The 16515-nt window shown below is 36.2% G+C and overlaps 1 protein-coding gene across 2 annotated transcripts in view; it reads left to right on the forward strand.

The window, feature by feature from the left end:
* Positions 1–16515, forward strand: part of LOC121382211 (MOB kinase activator 2-like) — a 50043-nt gene that overhangs the window by 22288 nt on the left and 11240 nt on the right. For both annotated transcript variants that reach the window (XM_041511738.1, XM_041511737.1), the window contains exon 2: positions 14378–14538. In XM_041511738.1, coding sequence (XP_041367672.1) covers positions 14378–14538 — 161 coding nt within the window. The remainder of the gene's footprint in view (positions 1–14377; positions 14539–16515) is intronic.

A 16515-nucleotide genomic window follows, 5' to 3' on the forward strand; every position in this document is an offset into this window, starting at 1 on the left:
GGCAGTGAAAAGTCACTTGCATTACAGAGGCTTGGGTTTACAACATTCGTTCACTTGGGGCAGATAATCCATTATTCCTTGTAGCTCGGTAATTATTCTCAAACTACTGAACTTCCTGTGCAAGTGTCCATTTTTATTTGTGTTTTGTTTGATTAATTATTTAAAAGTTTGAACACAATCTTATTTTATTAGCAGGATTCTTAAATTTGTTGTGTATTATGTGTGTGGTGTGACTAAGAAAAATCCAATATGGTCCACTTTCAAAAATACAAATGGCTAATTTCAGCAAATGTGCATAACAAACTACTGCTAAAATGAACTAAAGATACAATATGGTTGACTTTCAAAGTATACTAGTAAATGACTAATTTCAGCAAATGTGTACAAGAAACTAGCACTAAAATGAACTAACGATTTTGTTGCCTTTCAATTGGTTGAAAGAGTACTTTACTGTATTCACTTATCAAGTATATTTGTGTAATCTGTACCAGCCTGGTTATATTCCGAGTTTGTAACATATGCTGTATTCATACATTTCTATTACAGCCAATTGGAAATTGATACCTGAGTAATTATATTTGATATCTCTAGGATTTGACCTTCACTGGTGCAGCCTAATGTAGGGGCAGGTTTAGCTCAGTTGGTAGAGTACTTGCTTGAAGTGCTTTGATTGTAGGATCAAATCTTGTTGGTGGATCCATCTTGATTGGATTTTCCCCCTTTTCCAACCAGTGCCCCGTGACTGGTATATCCAAGGTTGTGCTATGTGCTGTTCAGTCTGTGTCAAATGGGGTGTAAGAGATCCCTTGCTGCTAATTGAAAAATGTACTGGGTTTCATCTCAAACTATATTTTTAAAATATCAAAGTGTTTGACGTCCAGCAGCCATTGATTACTTAATCAATTTGCTCTAATGATTTCATTAAACAAATCAAACTTTAACTTAGGTGTTATGGGTCATAGCGTATTCCTCTCTCAGTTTGCAAACCTATTTCTTTCATAAAGACGAAAAGAATGTTTTATAGGTTTCATCTCTGTCCTTCTGTCTGTCTGTCCGTCTGTCCGTCTCACATATAGTTTTCCGGATTTCTTTAGAACACCTTGAGATATTGACCTGAAATTTTGTGTATAACTTTATAATGTACTGTTACAGATCAGTTTGACTTTCATGGCAATTTACCCATTTTTGATGGAGTTAAGCCCTTGAACTTAGGAGATGTAATAATTAGTTTTTTAGACTTTTTTCCCCAGAAGGTCTTGAGATATTGAGCAAACATTTTGTGTATAGCTTTATAATGTATTGTTACAGATCAAATGTGACTTTCATTGCAAATTACCCATTTGTGACAGAGTTATGGCCCTTGAACTTAGGAGATGTAAAAATTAGTTTTCTGAACTTTTTTTTTCAGGTCTTAAGATAGTGAGCTAAAATTTTGTATATTTTTTTCTGATCAAGTTTATCTTTCATGGTGATTACCCACTTTTCACAAAGGAATGTCCCTTAAATTTTGGAGATACAAATAATTGTTGGGTTTGGTAGGGACTATGTATTGCTTTAGCAGTACTCTCATAATGCTTGTTTAATGATAAACTCAATACATTTTATCTGCAACATATGGTGACAGTCAGATAATCAGAGAGAAAACCTGCTGTTACCACTTCATGCACTATTCTTTTTGTTTAACAGCAAGTTGAAGGGATCTAGGCTAGCCCCTATTCCTTTCAGTTGTGCTCATTTCTTTACGTATTTCAAAACTAATTATTTACATTAAATACCTCGACTGAATGTGGTTGATTCTTGGTAATTCATGACACATGGCTATAATTTGCGATGGTTGTAGTTCCAGTATTGTATTTTGATGGGTTCAAATTATTTCTGTCCCTTTTATAAATACAGTGAACCCCACAAAACCAGATCCTCTGTAAACTGGAATTATCTCAAATCCAGATGTTTTATATTTCACGTTCCTTTTTTAAATATTTGTACAGAACACAACCTCTCTAAACTGAATACCCCTTAAAACTGGACAATCAGAAGTTTATGGGCAGGATGATGACCGGCCAGTCTAGGATCAATCCCCATCAGTGAGCCTATTGGGCTATTTCTAGTTCCAACCAGTGCACAACGACTTGTATATTAAAGGCCGTGGTATGTGTTATCCTGTCTATGGAATGGTGCATATAATAGATCCCTTGCTACCAATGAAAAAATGTAGTGGGTTTCCTCTCTATGACTGTCAAATAACCATGTTTGACATCCAATAGCTGATGATTAATAAATCAATGTGCTCTAGTGGTATGGTTAAACAAAACAAAATAATGAGAAGTTTCACTGTATTAATATTGAATATTAATAATTTCACTTGGGGTCATAGGTACATTTTCATCATGAGTCTTATGCCTTTAATTTAAAATGTTTCATAGACAGGAAGGTCACTGTGAACATATTATTTTACACTAAGCTGATAAGTAGTCATTATTTGAAGAGATCAGATGAACAGCATACACTATTCATTTGGATTCACTTGATATTTGAGTGTGTGATGTGTTTCCCCTGTAACAGCTTGTTTTGTGTAAATATCCTGCTTGCTAGAAGTGTACAGTAACACGCTACCATGATTCTTTATTGGTTTGGTAGGACTTTGGATTTCTGGCAAATATTATCTCTTAAAGTGTAGTGGTGTGTGCTTTACAGCAGATTTCAAACTTACTGCCAGAAGACTGCTAATGAACACACAACTAAAATGCATGTATACTTAGGTTAAACTTTTAAATGCCACAAGCACATTGACTAAGGTTATATTATATGTTAGTTTATATTGTCTTACAATATATTATATATTGCTGATACAGTAATGAACATTGTTATTGAAATGAGTTTGAAAAATATTCTTATACCTTTGTATAAATATTTAAAGTATTTCCCTATTGATTGACCTGTTAGATCTCTGTGTTGCTGTGTAAAGGGTTGTGGTCCTTTGGGGTTTGACTTCTTATGGGTATTATCTTGTCATCCAGATGGCTTTTTTCCATCTTGCATTTATCAACCGAGCATTCAAATGTCATAATGCGAGCATTCAAATGTCATAATGCATCCTGTCTGAGAGTATATACAGTCAAACTTTGATAACTCGACCATTGATCTTGAAAACTTTGATGTCTCGAACTGAAGTGAATTGCTATACAAACTAGTAATAACGGCCTTTCAAACTTCAAACTTCAAAAACTCGAAAAACTCTCAACCGAATTCTTTGGTCCAGCCATAACAGATTATGCACCTCTAAAACTCGACACGTGGATTGATAAAATTGTCATTGCCGATAGTATTTTAAAGATGAATGAATTGTCAATCAGACGAAGCACGTCTGTCTCGGGTGGTCTAGGCTGTCGAGGATTAAGGTGATAATTACAGAATAATAGATCGTGGACTAAGAGGAATGAAATGATTCTATGATTGGTTGTTGGTGTTTGTTCATGGTGGAGGGCCTTGCTACATAATACATAATTACAGACACAGTCTTGTTAACTTAAAGAACACTTGTAATAAATGTTAACACTGTTTATTTTTACTCTCAAAAGAATGAATTGTGTCAAACATTAGCTGTGTATTTATGTATCAATTTGTTTATCAATTTGCCTTTCAACTGGGGATGCATAGTTTTCAGAGTTTAGAGGTAGGTAGTGAAGCGCACCCTTCTTACAATATCAAGTGGAATTTGAACTCTTATATAATAATTGTGAAGTTATCAAAGTTTGACAATCAAAAATTAAAAAAATAAGCTGTTTGTAATTGAAAATAGTAAAAGGTGGCAAGGAGTTTCGTTTGAAATCTAAAATATAGTTCAAAGATGTAGTTAAATAATATATGATGAAAACAAGTGTTATTGTGGTAGGCATAATGGCGGAACACTGTCATGTAGACACTAGTTCCAATTCATCTAGCTGGTGATATTGTGATGGACATTTCATCCTCCTTTTTTGTCTTCTTTTTTTTTTTGGACACCTAACTTAATGTCTCCTCTACCCAGGCCTACTAACTTACTGGAATACAAATTAGTTTCTGACATACATCAGCTTTATGGCTGGTAGGTGCTGGGATTGCTTCTCAGTACCAGTCTTGTTGGTTCAGTGGTTATACCATCGGCTTTATGGCTGGTAGGTGCTGGGATTGCTTCTCAGTACCAGTCTTGTTGGTTCTGTGGTTATACCATCGGCTTTATGGCTGGTAGGTGCTGGGATTGCTTCTCAGTACCAGTCTTGTTGGTTCGGTGGTTATACCATCGGCTTTATGGCTGGTAGGTGCTGGGATTGCTTCTCAGTACCAGTCTTGTTGGTTCGGTGGTTATACCATCGGCTTTATGGCTGGTAGCTGCTGGGATTGCTTCTCAGTACCAGTCTTGTTGGTTCTGTGGTTATACCATCGGCTTTATGGCTGGTAGGTGCTGGGATTGCTTCTCAGTACCAGTCTTGTTGGTTCGGTGGTTATACCATCGGCTTTATGGCTGGTAGGTGCTGGGATTGCTTCTCAGTACCAGTATTGTTGGTTCGGTGGCTTTATGGCTGGTAGGTGCTGGGATTGATTCTCAATACCAGGCCTCCAGATTTCACGCAAATGATAGTTTCTGGTAGTGTGTTGGCAGAATCATGGAACCAAAATTCTGTTACCCATTAGCATGTAACAGGGAACATTTTGTTCAGTATTAAGTTGTGGTCCACTCATTTCAGAGATCACTACACAATTCTTAAAAATTAATAATAGTTGCTACTTAATTTTCAACTGATCACCAGCTATCGCTTAACAAAATTTTAAAAATAAAATTTTCCATGATGTAGCATATTCCAGTATTACCATGATTACCAAAAAAATTAGCTTCTGATGATTTTTGATGATCACTGGGCATAGATTAAGCCCCCAAAAAGGTGAAAACTTGAGGCCTGCTATACTAGATACCACACAGAGTTAGTTTTATTGCCTCAATGGGGAAAGTACAAGGCAACTACACTGACTTCTTTTTCACTGATACCGGCGTCGTGGTAGGCAATCGGTCTACAGGCTGGTAGGTACTGTGTTCGGATCCCAGTCGAGGCATGAGATTTTTAATCCAGATACCGACTCCAAACCCTGAGTGAGTGCTCCGCAAGGCTCAATGGGTAGGTGTAAACCACTTGCACCGACCAGTGATCCATAACTGGTTCAACAAAGGCCATGGTTTGTGCTATCCTGCCTGTGGGAAGCGCAAATAAAAGATCCCTTGCTGCTAATCGGAAGAGTAGCCCATGTAGTGGCGACAGCGGGTTTCCTCTCAGAATCTGTGTGGTCCTTAACCATATGTCTGATACCATATAACCGTAAATAAAATGTGTTGAGTGCGTCGTTAAATAAAACATTTCTTTCTTTCTTTCTTTTCTTTTTTACTGAACACTAATAAGGAACCGTTATTCCCAGTACTTGGCTAACAGCTTAGATAGTGGGTTAGCTCTGCCACTGACCAAATTTGCCAATTATGAATTTTAAAAATTATTGGTTTATTTTATTTTAATTTGGTGAAATAATTCCATGTAATAATTGCTATATTGTTGGAAAACATTTGAGAGTCTGCAATTTTTGAAACTTAATAGATATTTAGTGAAATTTGTGCTCACAGGGGTCAGCATATTTGAACATAAATATGAAAATCAAGTTAAAAGAAATGGATAAAGTAGTTTCTTCCTGGGTTTTTTAAATTTCATTTGATGACTAATATGATATATAAGTAAACTTTATTATAATTATTAAAGTAAAAGGAAGATGGGTGGGGTTTGGAAAATAGTCTTAAGTTTTTGTAGTGAAAACTTCCTCATCAAAGTTAACAAAATTTCCACTAAGTTGTTTGAATGCCGACATATTTGTCTGGTTCATTGTTGTATATCTTAGAATGGTCAGTGTTTCTGTTTGATCAACTGGGATATCTCACATTAGTTTCTTGAGTGTTTCCTGGTTTAATTACGATGGTAAACAGCCAGTGTAAACATGGGTGTGGCTGTCCTGTTTGGGTTTCAGCTCCTGTGAGTCAGGCCATTTGTACTGATACCTGTCAGGAAGTGTTTACCTACAATGGCTATTTTCATGACATGTAGGTAGTTTTCTCTTTTCACTCATCATCCATATCAAAGGCCATGGCTTGTGTTGTGTTCTCAGTAGACATGTAACAATACAGATCATGGGCCGATACATATCCTGTATATGGGGTTTTAATGATAATGATAATTTTGTCATTGAGCTATAATAAAATCATTTTTTAAGCTCTTGATGTGCTTGTTTGGTCCATATATGGCAAAACCAGTTTCTAATTAATTAATTAAGTAAATTTACTGTCTTGCCTGTTGAATGGTCAAAACTTTGATACTGCATTTGCATGTATAAATTGTATATATGTATTCACAATATTTTAAAATAAATTATTTGAAGCTATAATTATTTTATTTGTTTTATGAGCCCCTTTTGTTCACCTTGGTATCAAAATAATAGAAGTTTTTTGTCAAAGAATTCCTGTTCAAACGTATCGCTTTGATTCAAACCAAGATGTTTATACAGTATAGGAAATACATTTTTTGGAAGATATGGGAAGTATATTGTTGAACTTATCAATTAATCTATTCATACATTTATAATTACAAACATGCTGCTGGCGTTATATGACTTATTTGATTCTGACTGGCTGAAGTCACGAAAAAAACCTAATGTTGTCCTTCGATAAAATGCAGGTAATGAAGGAAAAAGGAAATCTGTTTTATTTAACATCACACAGAATACAGTTTTAATTCTGGTTAAATGGTGTTGGACATGCCTGTATGGTTAAGGACCACATGCATAAAGAGAGAGGAAACCATTCTGGTTAAATGGTGTTGGACATGCCTGTATGGTTAAGGACCACATGCATAAAGAGAGAGGAAACCATTCTGGTTAAATGATGTCTAACATACATGTATGGTTTAGGACCACATACATAAAGAGAGAGGAAACCATTCTGGTTAAATGATGTCTAACATACATGTATGGTTTAGGACCACATACATAAAGAGAGAGGAAACCATTCTGGTTAAATGATGTCTAACATACATGTATGGTTTAGGACCACATACATAAAGAGAGAGGAAACCATTCTGGTTAAATGATGTCTAACATACATGTATGGTTTAGGACCACATACATAAAGAGAGAGGAAACCATTCTGGTTAAATGGTGTTGGACATGCCTGTATGGTTAAGGACCACATACATAAAGAGAGAGGAAACCATTCTGGTTAAATGATGTCTAACATACATGTATGGTTTAGGACCACATACATAAAGAGAGGAAACCATTCTGGTTAAATGATGTCTAACATACATGTATGGTTTAGGAGCACATGCATAAAGAGAGAGGAAACCATTCTGGTTAAATGATGTCTAACATACATGTATGGTTTAGGACCACATACATAAAGAAAGAGGAAACCATTCTGGTTAAATGATGTCTAACATACATGTATGGTTTAGGACCACATACATAAAGAGAGAGGAAACCATTCTGGTTAAATGATGTCTAACATACATGTATGGTTTAGGACCACATACATAAAGAGAGAGGAAACCATTCTGGTTAAATGATGTCTAACATACATGTATGGTTTAGGACCACATACATAAAGAGAGAGGAAACCATTCTGGTTAAATGATGTCTAACATACATGTATGGTTTAGGACCACATACATAAAGAGAGAGGAAACCATTCTGGTTAAATGATGTCTAACATACATGTATGGTTTAGGACCACATACATAAAGAGAGAGGAAACCATTCTGCTTAAATGATGTCTAACATACATGTATGGTTTAGGACCACATACATAAAGAAAGAGGAAACCATTCTGGTTAAATGGTGTTGGACATGCCTGTATGGTTAAGGACCACATACATAAAGAGAGAGGAAACCATTCTGGTTAAATGATGTCTAACATACATGTATGGTTTAGGACCACATACATAAAGAGAGAGGAAACCATTCTGGTTAAATGGTGTCTAACATACATGTATGGTTTAGGACCACATACATAAAGAGAGAGGAAACCATTCTGGTTAAATGGTGTTGGACATGCCTGTATGGTTAAGGACCACATACATAAAGAGAGAGGAAACCATTCTGGTTAAATGGTGTTGGACATGCCTGTATGGTTAAGGACCACATACATAAAGAGAGAGGAAACCATTCTGGTTAAATGGTGTTGGACATGCCTGTATGGTTAAGGACCACATACATAAAGAGAGAGGAAACCATTCTGGTTAAATGATGTCTAACATACATGTATGGTTTAGGAGCACATGCATAAAGAGAGAGGAAACCATTCTGGTTAAATGATGTCTAACATACATGTATGGTTTAGGACCACATACATAAAGAAAGAAGAAACCATTCTGGTTAAATGATGTCTAACATACATGTATGGTTTAGGACCACATACATAAAGAGAGAGGAAACCATTCTGGTTAAATGGTGTTGGACATGCCTGTATGGTTAAGGACCACATACATAAAGAGAGAGGAAACCATTCTGGTTAAATGGTGTTGGACATGCCTGTATGGTTAAGGACCACATACATAAAGAGAGAGGAAACCATTCTGGTTAAATGATGTCTAACATACATGTATGGTTTAGGACCACATACATAAAGAGAGAGGAAACCATTCTGGTTAAATGGTGTTGGACATGCCTGTATGGTTAAGGACCACATGCATAAAGAGAGAGGAAACCATTCTGGTTAAATGATGTCTAACATACATGTATGGTTTAGGACCACATACATAAAGAGAGAGGAAACCATTCTGGTTAAATGATGTCTAACATACATGTATGGTTTAGGACCACATACATAAAGAGAGAGGAAACCATTCTGGTTAAATGGTGTTGGACATGCCTGTATGGTTAAGGACCACATACATAAAGAGAGAGGAAACCATTCTGGTTAAATGGTGTTGGACATGCCTGTATGGTTAAGGACCACATACATAAAGAGAGAGGAAACCATTCTGGTTAAATGATGTCTAACATACATGTATGGTTTAGGAGCACATGCATAAAGAGAGAGGAAACCATTCTGGTTAAATGATGTCTAACATACATGTATGGTTTAGGACCACATACATAAAGAAAGAAGAAACCATTCTGGTTAAATGATGTCTAACATACATGTATGGTTTAGGACCACATACATAAAGAGAGAGGAAACCATTCTGGTTAAATGGTGTTGGACATGCCTGTATGGTTAAGGACCACATACATAAAGAGAGAGGAAACCATTCTGGTTAAATGGTGTTGGACATGCCTGTATGGTTAAGGACCACATACATAAAGAGAGAGGAAACCATTCTGGTTAAATGATGTCTAACATACATGTATGGTTTAGGACCACATACATAAAGAGAGAGGAAACCATTCTGGTTAAATGGTGTTGGACATGCCTGTATGGTTAAGGACCACATGCATAAAGAGAGAGGAAACCATTCTGGTTAAATGGTGTTGGACATGCCTGTATGGTTAAGGACCACATACATAAAGAGAGAGGAAACCATTCTGGTTAAATGATGTCTAACATACATGTATGGTTTAGGACCACATACATAAAGAGAGAGGAAACCATTCTGGTTAAATGGTGTTGGACATGCTTGTATGGTTAAGGACCACATGCATAAAGAGAGAGGAAACCATTCTGGTTAAATGATGTCTAACATACATGTATGGTTTAGGACCACATACATAAAGAGAGAGGAAACCATTCTGGTTAAATGATGTCTAACATACATGTATGGTTTAGGACCACATACATAAAGAGAGAGGAAACCATTCTGGTTAAATGATGTCTAACATACATGTATGGTTTAGGACCACATACATAAAGAAAGAGGAAACTGGCTGCCACCATGCCATGGGCTTCTCTTTTCAATTAGCAGTAAGGTTTTTTTTTTATGCACCATCCCACAAATAGGATAGTACATACCACGACCATATTAATTTTACATCAGTTGTGGAGCACTGGTTGGTATGTGAAATAGTGCAATGGGTCCACCAACAGGGATCGATCCTGGACCAACTGCATTGTAAATGAGTGCTTTACCACTGAGCCACAAAAATGTCATGTAAAATGCAATGTCATTATGTAAAACAGGACATGTGGAAAGACATTGTAAACTGATTTATGTGTATTTTGAACTAAAGAAGTTGTGTTTTCATGTTGAATACAAATAAATAATGAAATTGTCGAACTAGACCTATTGGTGACGGTTATGTTAGTGGCTGCCATCAACTAAGACCATAAAAGTGTTATCACTACAATTGTCTGCTCAGGACACATAAATATTGCAGCAGCTTGAGTAGCGTCATTTTAGTAGGCGTTCATAAAACGAAAAGTGGTGGAGACAGAGTTGTCATTAAGTAATGAAACAGGAACATTATTTTCCAAGTTACTTTCACCATAAGATAAAAAATTACAGAATATTTTACTAATTTCAAAATTCCTTATAATATAGTGTACATGATCAACAAGTATGTATTAATACACAGTACAAACCAATGTTAACTTGAAATATATTATTATTCATTTTATTTCAGATTTCTTTTTTTTATGCACTTACGGTGATCTTGGCACTAAGACCACTTCATGGAACGGGGCCCTGGGCCCCATTTTACAAAGCGATTGTAGCACTAAGATCACCTTAAGTGCGTAACTATCTTATGCACTTAGCGTTATCTTGGCACTAAAATCGCTTTGTAAACCGGGGCCCAGGAGCCAAATTCACAGTGTTGTCTTTGAACATAGCATCGTCTTTGCAAGTCCTTTTACACTGCAACAGGCCGGTAGGTACTGGGTTCGGATCCCAGTCGAGGCATGGGATTTTTAATCCAGATACCGACTCCAAACCCTGAGTGAGTGCTCCGCAAGGCTCAATGGGTAGGTGTAAACCACTTGCACCGACCAGTGATCCATAACTGGTTAAACAAAGGCCATGGTTTGTGCTATCCTGCCTGTGGGAAGTGCAAATAAAAGATCCCTTGCTGCTAATCGGAAGAGTAGCCCATGTAGTGGCGACAGCGGGTTTCCTCTCAAAATCTGTGTGGTCCGTAACCATATGTCTGACGCCATATAACCATAAATAAAATGTGTTGAGTGCGTCGTTAAATAAAACATTTCTTTCTTTTACACTGCACTGAGATCGCAAAGGCCATAGATTGTTTTTGGTCCTTTATAAAATGTCCCCTCCCTCTCTCTCTCTCTCTCTCTCTCTCTCTCTCTCTCTCTCTCTCTCTCTCTCTCTCTCTCTCTCTCTCTCTCTCTCTCTCTCTCTCTCTCTCTCTCTCTATTTTTCGTTCCCACCAGTGCTCCACAACTGGTGTAACAAAGGCCGTGGTATGTACTATCCTGACTCAGATGGTGCATATAAGAGATCCTTTGCTGCTAATCGAAAAGAATGGTCCATGAAGTGGCGACAGCGGCTTTCCTCTCTTAATTTCTGTGTGGTCCTTAACCATATGTCCGACGTCATATTACTGTAAATAAAATGTGATGAGTGCGTTCCTTCATGTTAATTCAGTATATCTTCTGTCACTGTTACCATGGCAGTCACTAGAACTGAGTTATAACTAAAGCTAACAATACTGCAGGGAACAATATTTCACATGAACCATCATTCGCAACTTTAAATTTACCCAAACTTCCAGTCACTTATGTGGTGAACTTTTACATTGTGGATCATCAGAATTTCATTTGCTGTGAAAATAAAATTTATGTAACCAAACAATTGGTTGCCTAGGTGATGATCACATGAACCAAGTTCCAGTTACATAAGATTTTGAAATAATGATCCAGGTTACATCTAGGAACAGATGACAAATACACATCACAATGCATTGTGTATGGAGATCCAGGTTAAATCTAGGAACATGATAAATACACACTCTACAGTGTGTATGGAGATCCAGGTTACATCTAGGAACATATGATAAATACACACATCACAATACAGTATGAAGATCCAGGTTACATCTAGGAACATATGATAAATACACACATCACAATACAGTGTGTATGAATATCCAGGTTAAATCTAGGAACATATGATAAATGCACACATCATAATACAGTGTGTACGGAGATCCAGGTTACATGTAGGAACTTATAAATACACACATCACAATGCAGTGTATGAAGATCCAGGTTAAATCTAGGAACAGACGATAAATAAACACATCACAATACAATGTGTATCGAGATCCAGGTTAAATTTAGGAACATTGTTACACCTGCAGTGTTACACCTGCAGCCTGAAGCAGATGATAAATACATCATTATGCAGTATGTATGCACTGTATGGAGATCCAGGTTAAATCTAGGAACAGATGATAAATACACATCGCAATGCAGTGTGTATTGCGATCCAGGTTAAATCTAGGAACAGATGATAAATACACACATCACAATACAGTGAGTATGCACTGTATGGAGATCCAGGTTAAATCTAGGAACATGATAAATAAACATCGCAATGCAGTGTGTATCAAGATCCAGGTTAAATCTGGGAACAGATGATAAATACACGCATCACAATACAGTGTGTATGGAGATCCAGGTTAAAGCTAGGAATGTATTGTGACACCTACAGCCTGTAGCAGATGATAAATACACGCATCACAATACAGTGTGTATGGAGATCCAGGTTAAAGCTAGGAATGTATTGTGACACCTACAGCCTGTAGCAGATGATAAATACACGCATCACAATACAGTGTGTATGGAGATCCAGGTTAAAGCTAGGAATGTATTGTGACACCTACAGCCTGTAGCAGATGATAAATGCAATAAAGTTAGTATTTGAATAATCATGAAAGTAATGAGCCTTGAATGTCTGATATGATTAATTATTGTTCCGCAATCTTGAATAAAATCTCAAGAATAATGCCTTTTTTCTATTAACTGGTCTTTATTATTACAATTTAATGGTTGTATGATTGTATTATAAAGTGTGTCTCGGTTATTCACCTGCAAAGGAACAGGTGTTTTTATGCATTTATCAATAGTAATTGTGTGGATGCAGGGAGTTGTGACTGACCATTTTCATAAATACTGCATAGACCTTTTGATATGTTTAGCCAAAGTACGATTGTCATGGTGTGGTTCAAATTTCTGTTCACCCCTGATAACCTTGTCTGGTTTTTGAGATGAAAAACCCCCAAACATTATCAGTTCATTTTTTATTTTTTTTATTATGTTTTTTTATTTGCAAATTACTCAACTTGATGGTTTATTCCATGTACATTGTGTTTATAACAAAACAATTTTATTTAATACACTGCAGGAAAATCCCCAAATGGAAAAAGTTAAACACCATTGCTTTCATCACAATTTACACCCGTTTTGGCAGCCACTTGTTGCCTTCAACAGGGGATTGAAATTGTCTGTTATTTCAGGAATGGCCATTTAATATAATAAATATAACAATTATATGACATTATATAATCATTGTATTTATTGTATTATCCTGAGTAAAGATGGAAATATTTGGTAATTTGACATATAGTCTTAGAGGAAACCTGCTACATTTTTCCATTAGTACTAAGGGATCTTTTATATGCACCATACCACAGACAGGATAGCACGTACCATGGCCTTTGATATACCAGTTGTGGTGCACTGGCTGAAACGAGAAATAGCCTAATGGGTCCACCGACAGGGATCAATCCCAGACTGACTGCACATGAGGCAGCACTTTACCACTGGGTTACGTCCAGTAAAGAGCGAGTGCACAGCTAGCCTTGATGTGCACATGTAAAGCCATATATACAGTTTCACCCACTTATGGGCATGTTTCTTGGTGGACCCATTGTCTGGGTTTATTCCCATCCCAACCAGTTCCCCATGACTGGTACGTCAATGGCCGTAGTATGTGCTGTTCTGTCTATGGGAAAGTGCATATATAAAATATTCCTTGCTGCTAATGGGAAAATATAGCATGTTTCTTCTCAAGTCTTCGTGTCAGAACTACCAAATGTTTGACATCCAATAGCTGATGATTAATAAATTAATGTGCTCTAGTGGTGTTGTTAAACAAAAACAAGCTTTAATTTTAACTCCTGAATGGCATATATTGTGCGTTTTGGGTGATGGTCCTATCTGGTAGTCCAAAACCAGAAGGTAAACACTGTAGTTTCATCATTTCACTCGTATAATCATCTGCAGAGTAGTATCACAGAAAAACACCGTCTTTGTTATAGATTTGTGGCAGATTTCGATTAGACAATAATCTCTTTCATTTTGTACCTTTGTACCTATTTAATTCAATGTATTATTTTTATACTTCTCTGTTTGCAGGAAGGGAAGACGCAAGGACAAAGACTGCCCCACACCTCCAGCTGAAGAAAAGCAATATTTATGTGAAGATTACATTAAAGAGCGGATAACTGATGCAGACTTCTTTAAACTCGTTTCTCTACCTCCCCAACTTGATTACAATGAATGGTTGGCAACTCACAGTGAGTTTTAAACCAGTAGTCTTCAATGTAGTCTAGACAAGATCAGTGTTTATACCACAGAAAAAATATTGTTAGCAAGGTGATGAATTTTGTTTACAAATAAATAGCCAGATTTTGTGTGTGTTTGTGTATATATAAAATCTATGAAAATATAACAAAATTGAAGCGCAATAATTTTAAAATTTTCAAGTTAACATTTTGACCAGTTTATGAGGAAATATATATACCCAGTTCAACGTATATTTTAATTTAAAAATTGAATAATCAATAATAATTTAAATTCTGGAGCTAATATAAAATTGTTTTGTGTATGATGTCAGTTAGGAAGATGGATATTTCTATCACATTTGTTGTTAATGTAAAAACGTATTGGCTTTCCTCTGAAGACTACTTTCAGAATTACCTAATGTTTAACATCCAGATGCTGATGATTAATTAGTCAATGTGCTCTAGTGGTGTCATTAAACTAAAACAAACTTTAACTCCCCACACCACTTAATGTCTTTTTCATTAGCAGGGCAGTGTACTTCAATTATCCCACTGTCTGAATAAAGCCGAAAGGGAAATAATTGGATATAAATACTTGTGTATTAATCAAACAGGATAAAACTAAAATTTCCAGTATTTTCTTGTTTTAAGAGGATTGATTTTTCTTTCACTCAACATAATTGAAAGGTATAAGGCTAGGTTTTGCTGACAATGCACAATGTGATTTCAATCAGTTTTCCTGTTGGATCAATAGGAATCGATGGTGGTTATGCCACAGGCCAAGTTTAGTTCATGATTTAGCTACCAGTGCCTTTCCTGGTGGTTATCACACTTAGACTACAAGTTCTGTGTTAACAAGCACATTGCAGTTCAAATGATCCCACTAGCTGTTAATTAATTAATGAGTTGTGAAAGTCGAAGTAAATAACATTCAGTATAGAAAGGTCAGCTGAAGCTGAAATAAAATAGGGTAGTTAGGCCATCCTTATGGAACATGTCATGTGCTGGTTCATCTGCCAGACTGGAATTTATTCTTTGTTTCGGTTCTCTTTATATGTATTTGTTTGCCAAATCCAAACTTTTTTTATCCAACCAAATATGAGCAAATAATTCAAAGAAAAATTAAAAAAAATATATATACAGTTGAATCACGTTGGCTTGAACCCTGTAATAACAATAAAATTTTGTTTTATTATTTATTTAATTAAGAACAATGTATTAAAACTAACTGAATTTAATTATTTATATACTTTAAATAATATTATAGATGCATAAATTAAGCGACCCGAAAACATTCACAGTTATGACTAAAATGGTGCTAATTTTCACAATCCCATCAGCCATGGGACTTGTATATAATTTTTTTTTTAATAAAACAGTCCACAAAAATAACCAAACCAATATCTTTCTTACTGCTAATAAGCATTTTTGTGTGTTTGTGTGTGTGTGTGTGTGTGTGTGTGTGTGTGTGTGTGTGTGTGTAACACACAGTATCTGTGTATGACATGCACAAGTGTTTCGTAAGATGTTTCATCTCAAAAGACCAGAAATCTGTGAAGTGTTTCCAGTGAACACCGAGTTTCGTGAACTCCCACATTGTGTATTTGGTCAGTGACACACATGGTTTGGTGAACAGATTTTCACTTTCCATATGTAACAATTAGTCGGCCAGATCCTACTGAAACGTGATCAGACCTTCTGAGGCCTCTGGCAAATACATGTTTATTGACCTGTTCGGTTAGCGAGGTCAGATACATGCAACTCCTCTTCCTCGCTGATCACCATATATTCAGTTATTTTAATTGATTTTCATGCCTTTATCCAATTAGGTTAAAGCTCACTGTCCTTAAGACTCACTTTATCTATGATAATGTTTTGCATTTACCATAATTTGACAGCCAGTAGCCGATGTATTTTTAGTGTTGGGGTGTCGTTAAACATTCATTCATCCACTTCATCTATGAGGGCTGTGTTTCTAGAAAAAACCTT

Source organism: Gigantopelta aegis, chromosome 9 (genome assembly GCF_016097555.1).
Source record: "Gigantopelta aegis isolate Gae_Host chromosome 9, Gae_host_genome, whole genome shotgun sequence".
Taxonomy (NCBI): Eukaryota; Metazoa; Mollusca; class Gastropoda; order Neomphalida; family Peltospiridae; genus Gigantopelta; species Gigantopelta aegis.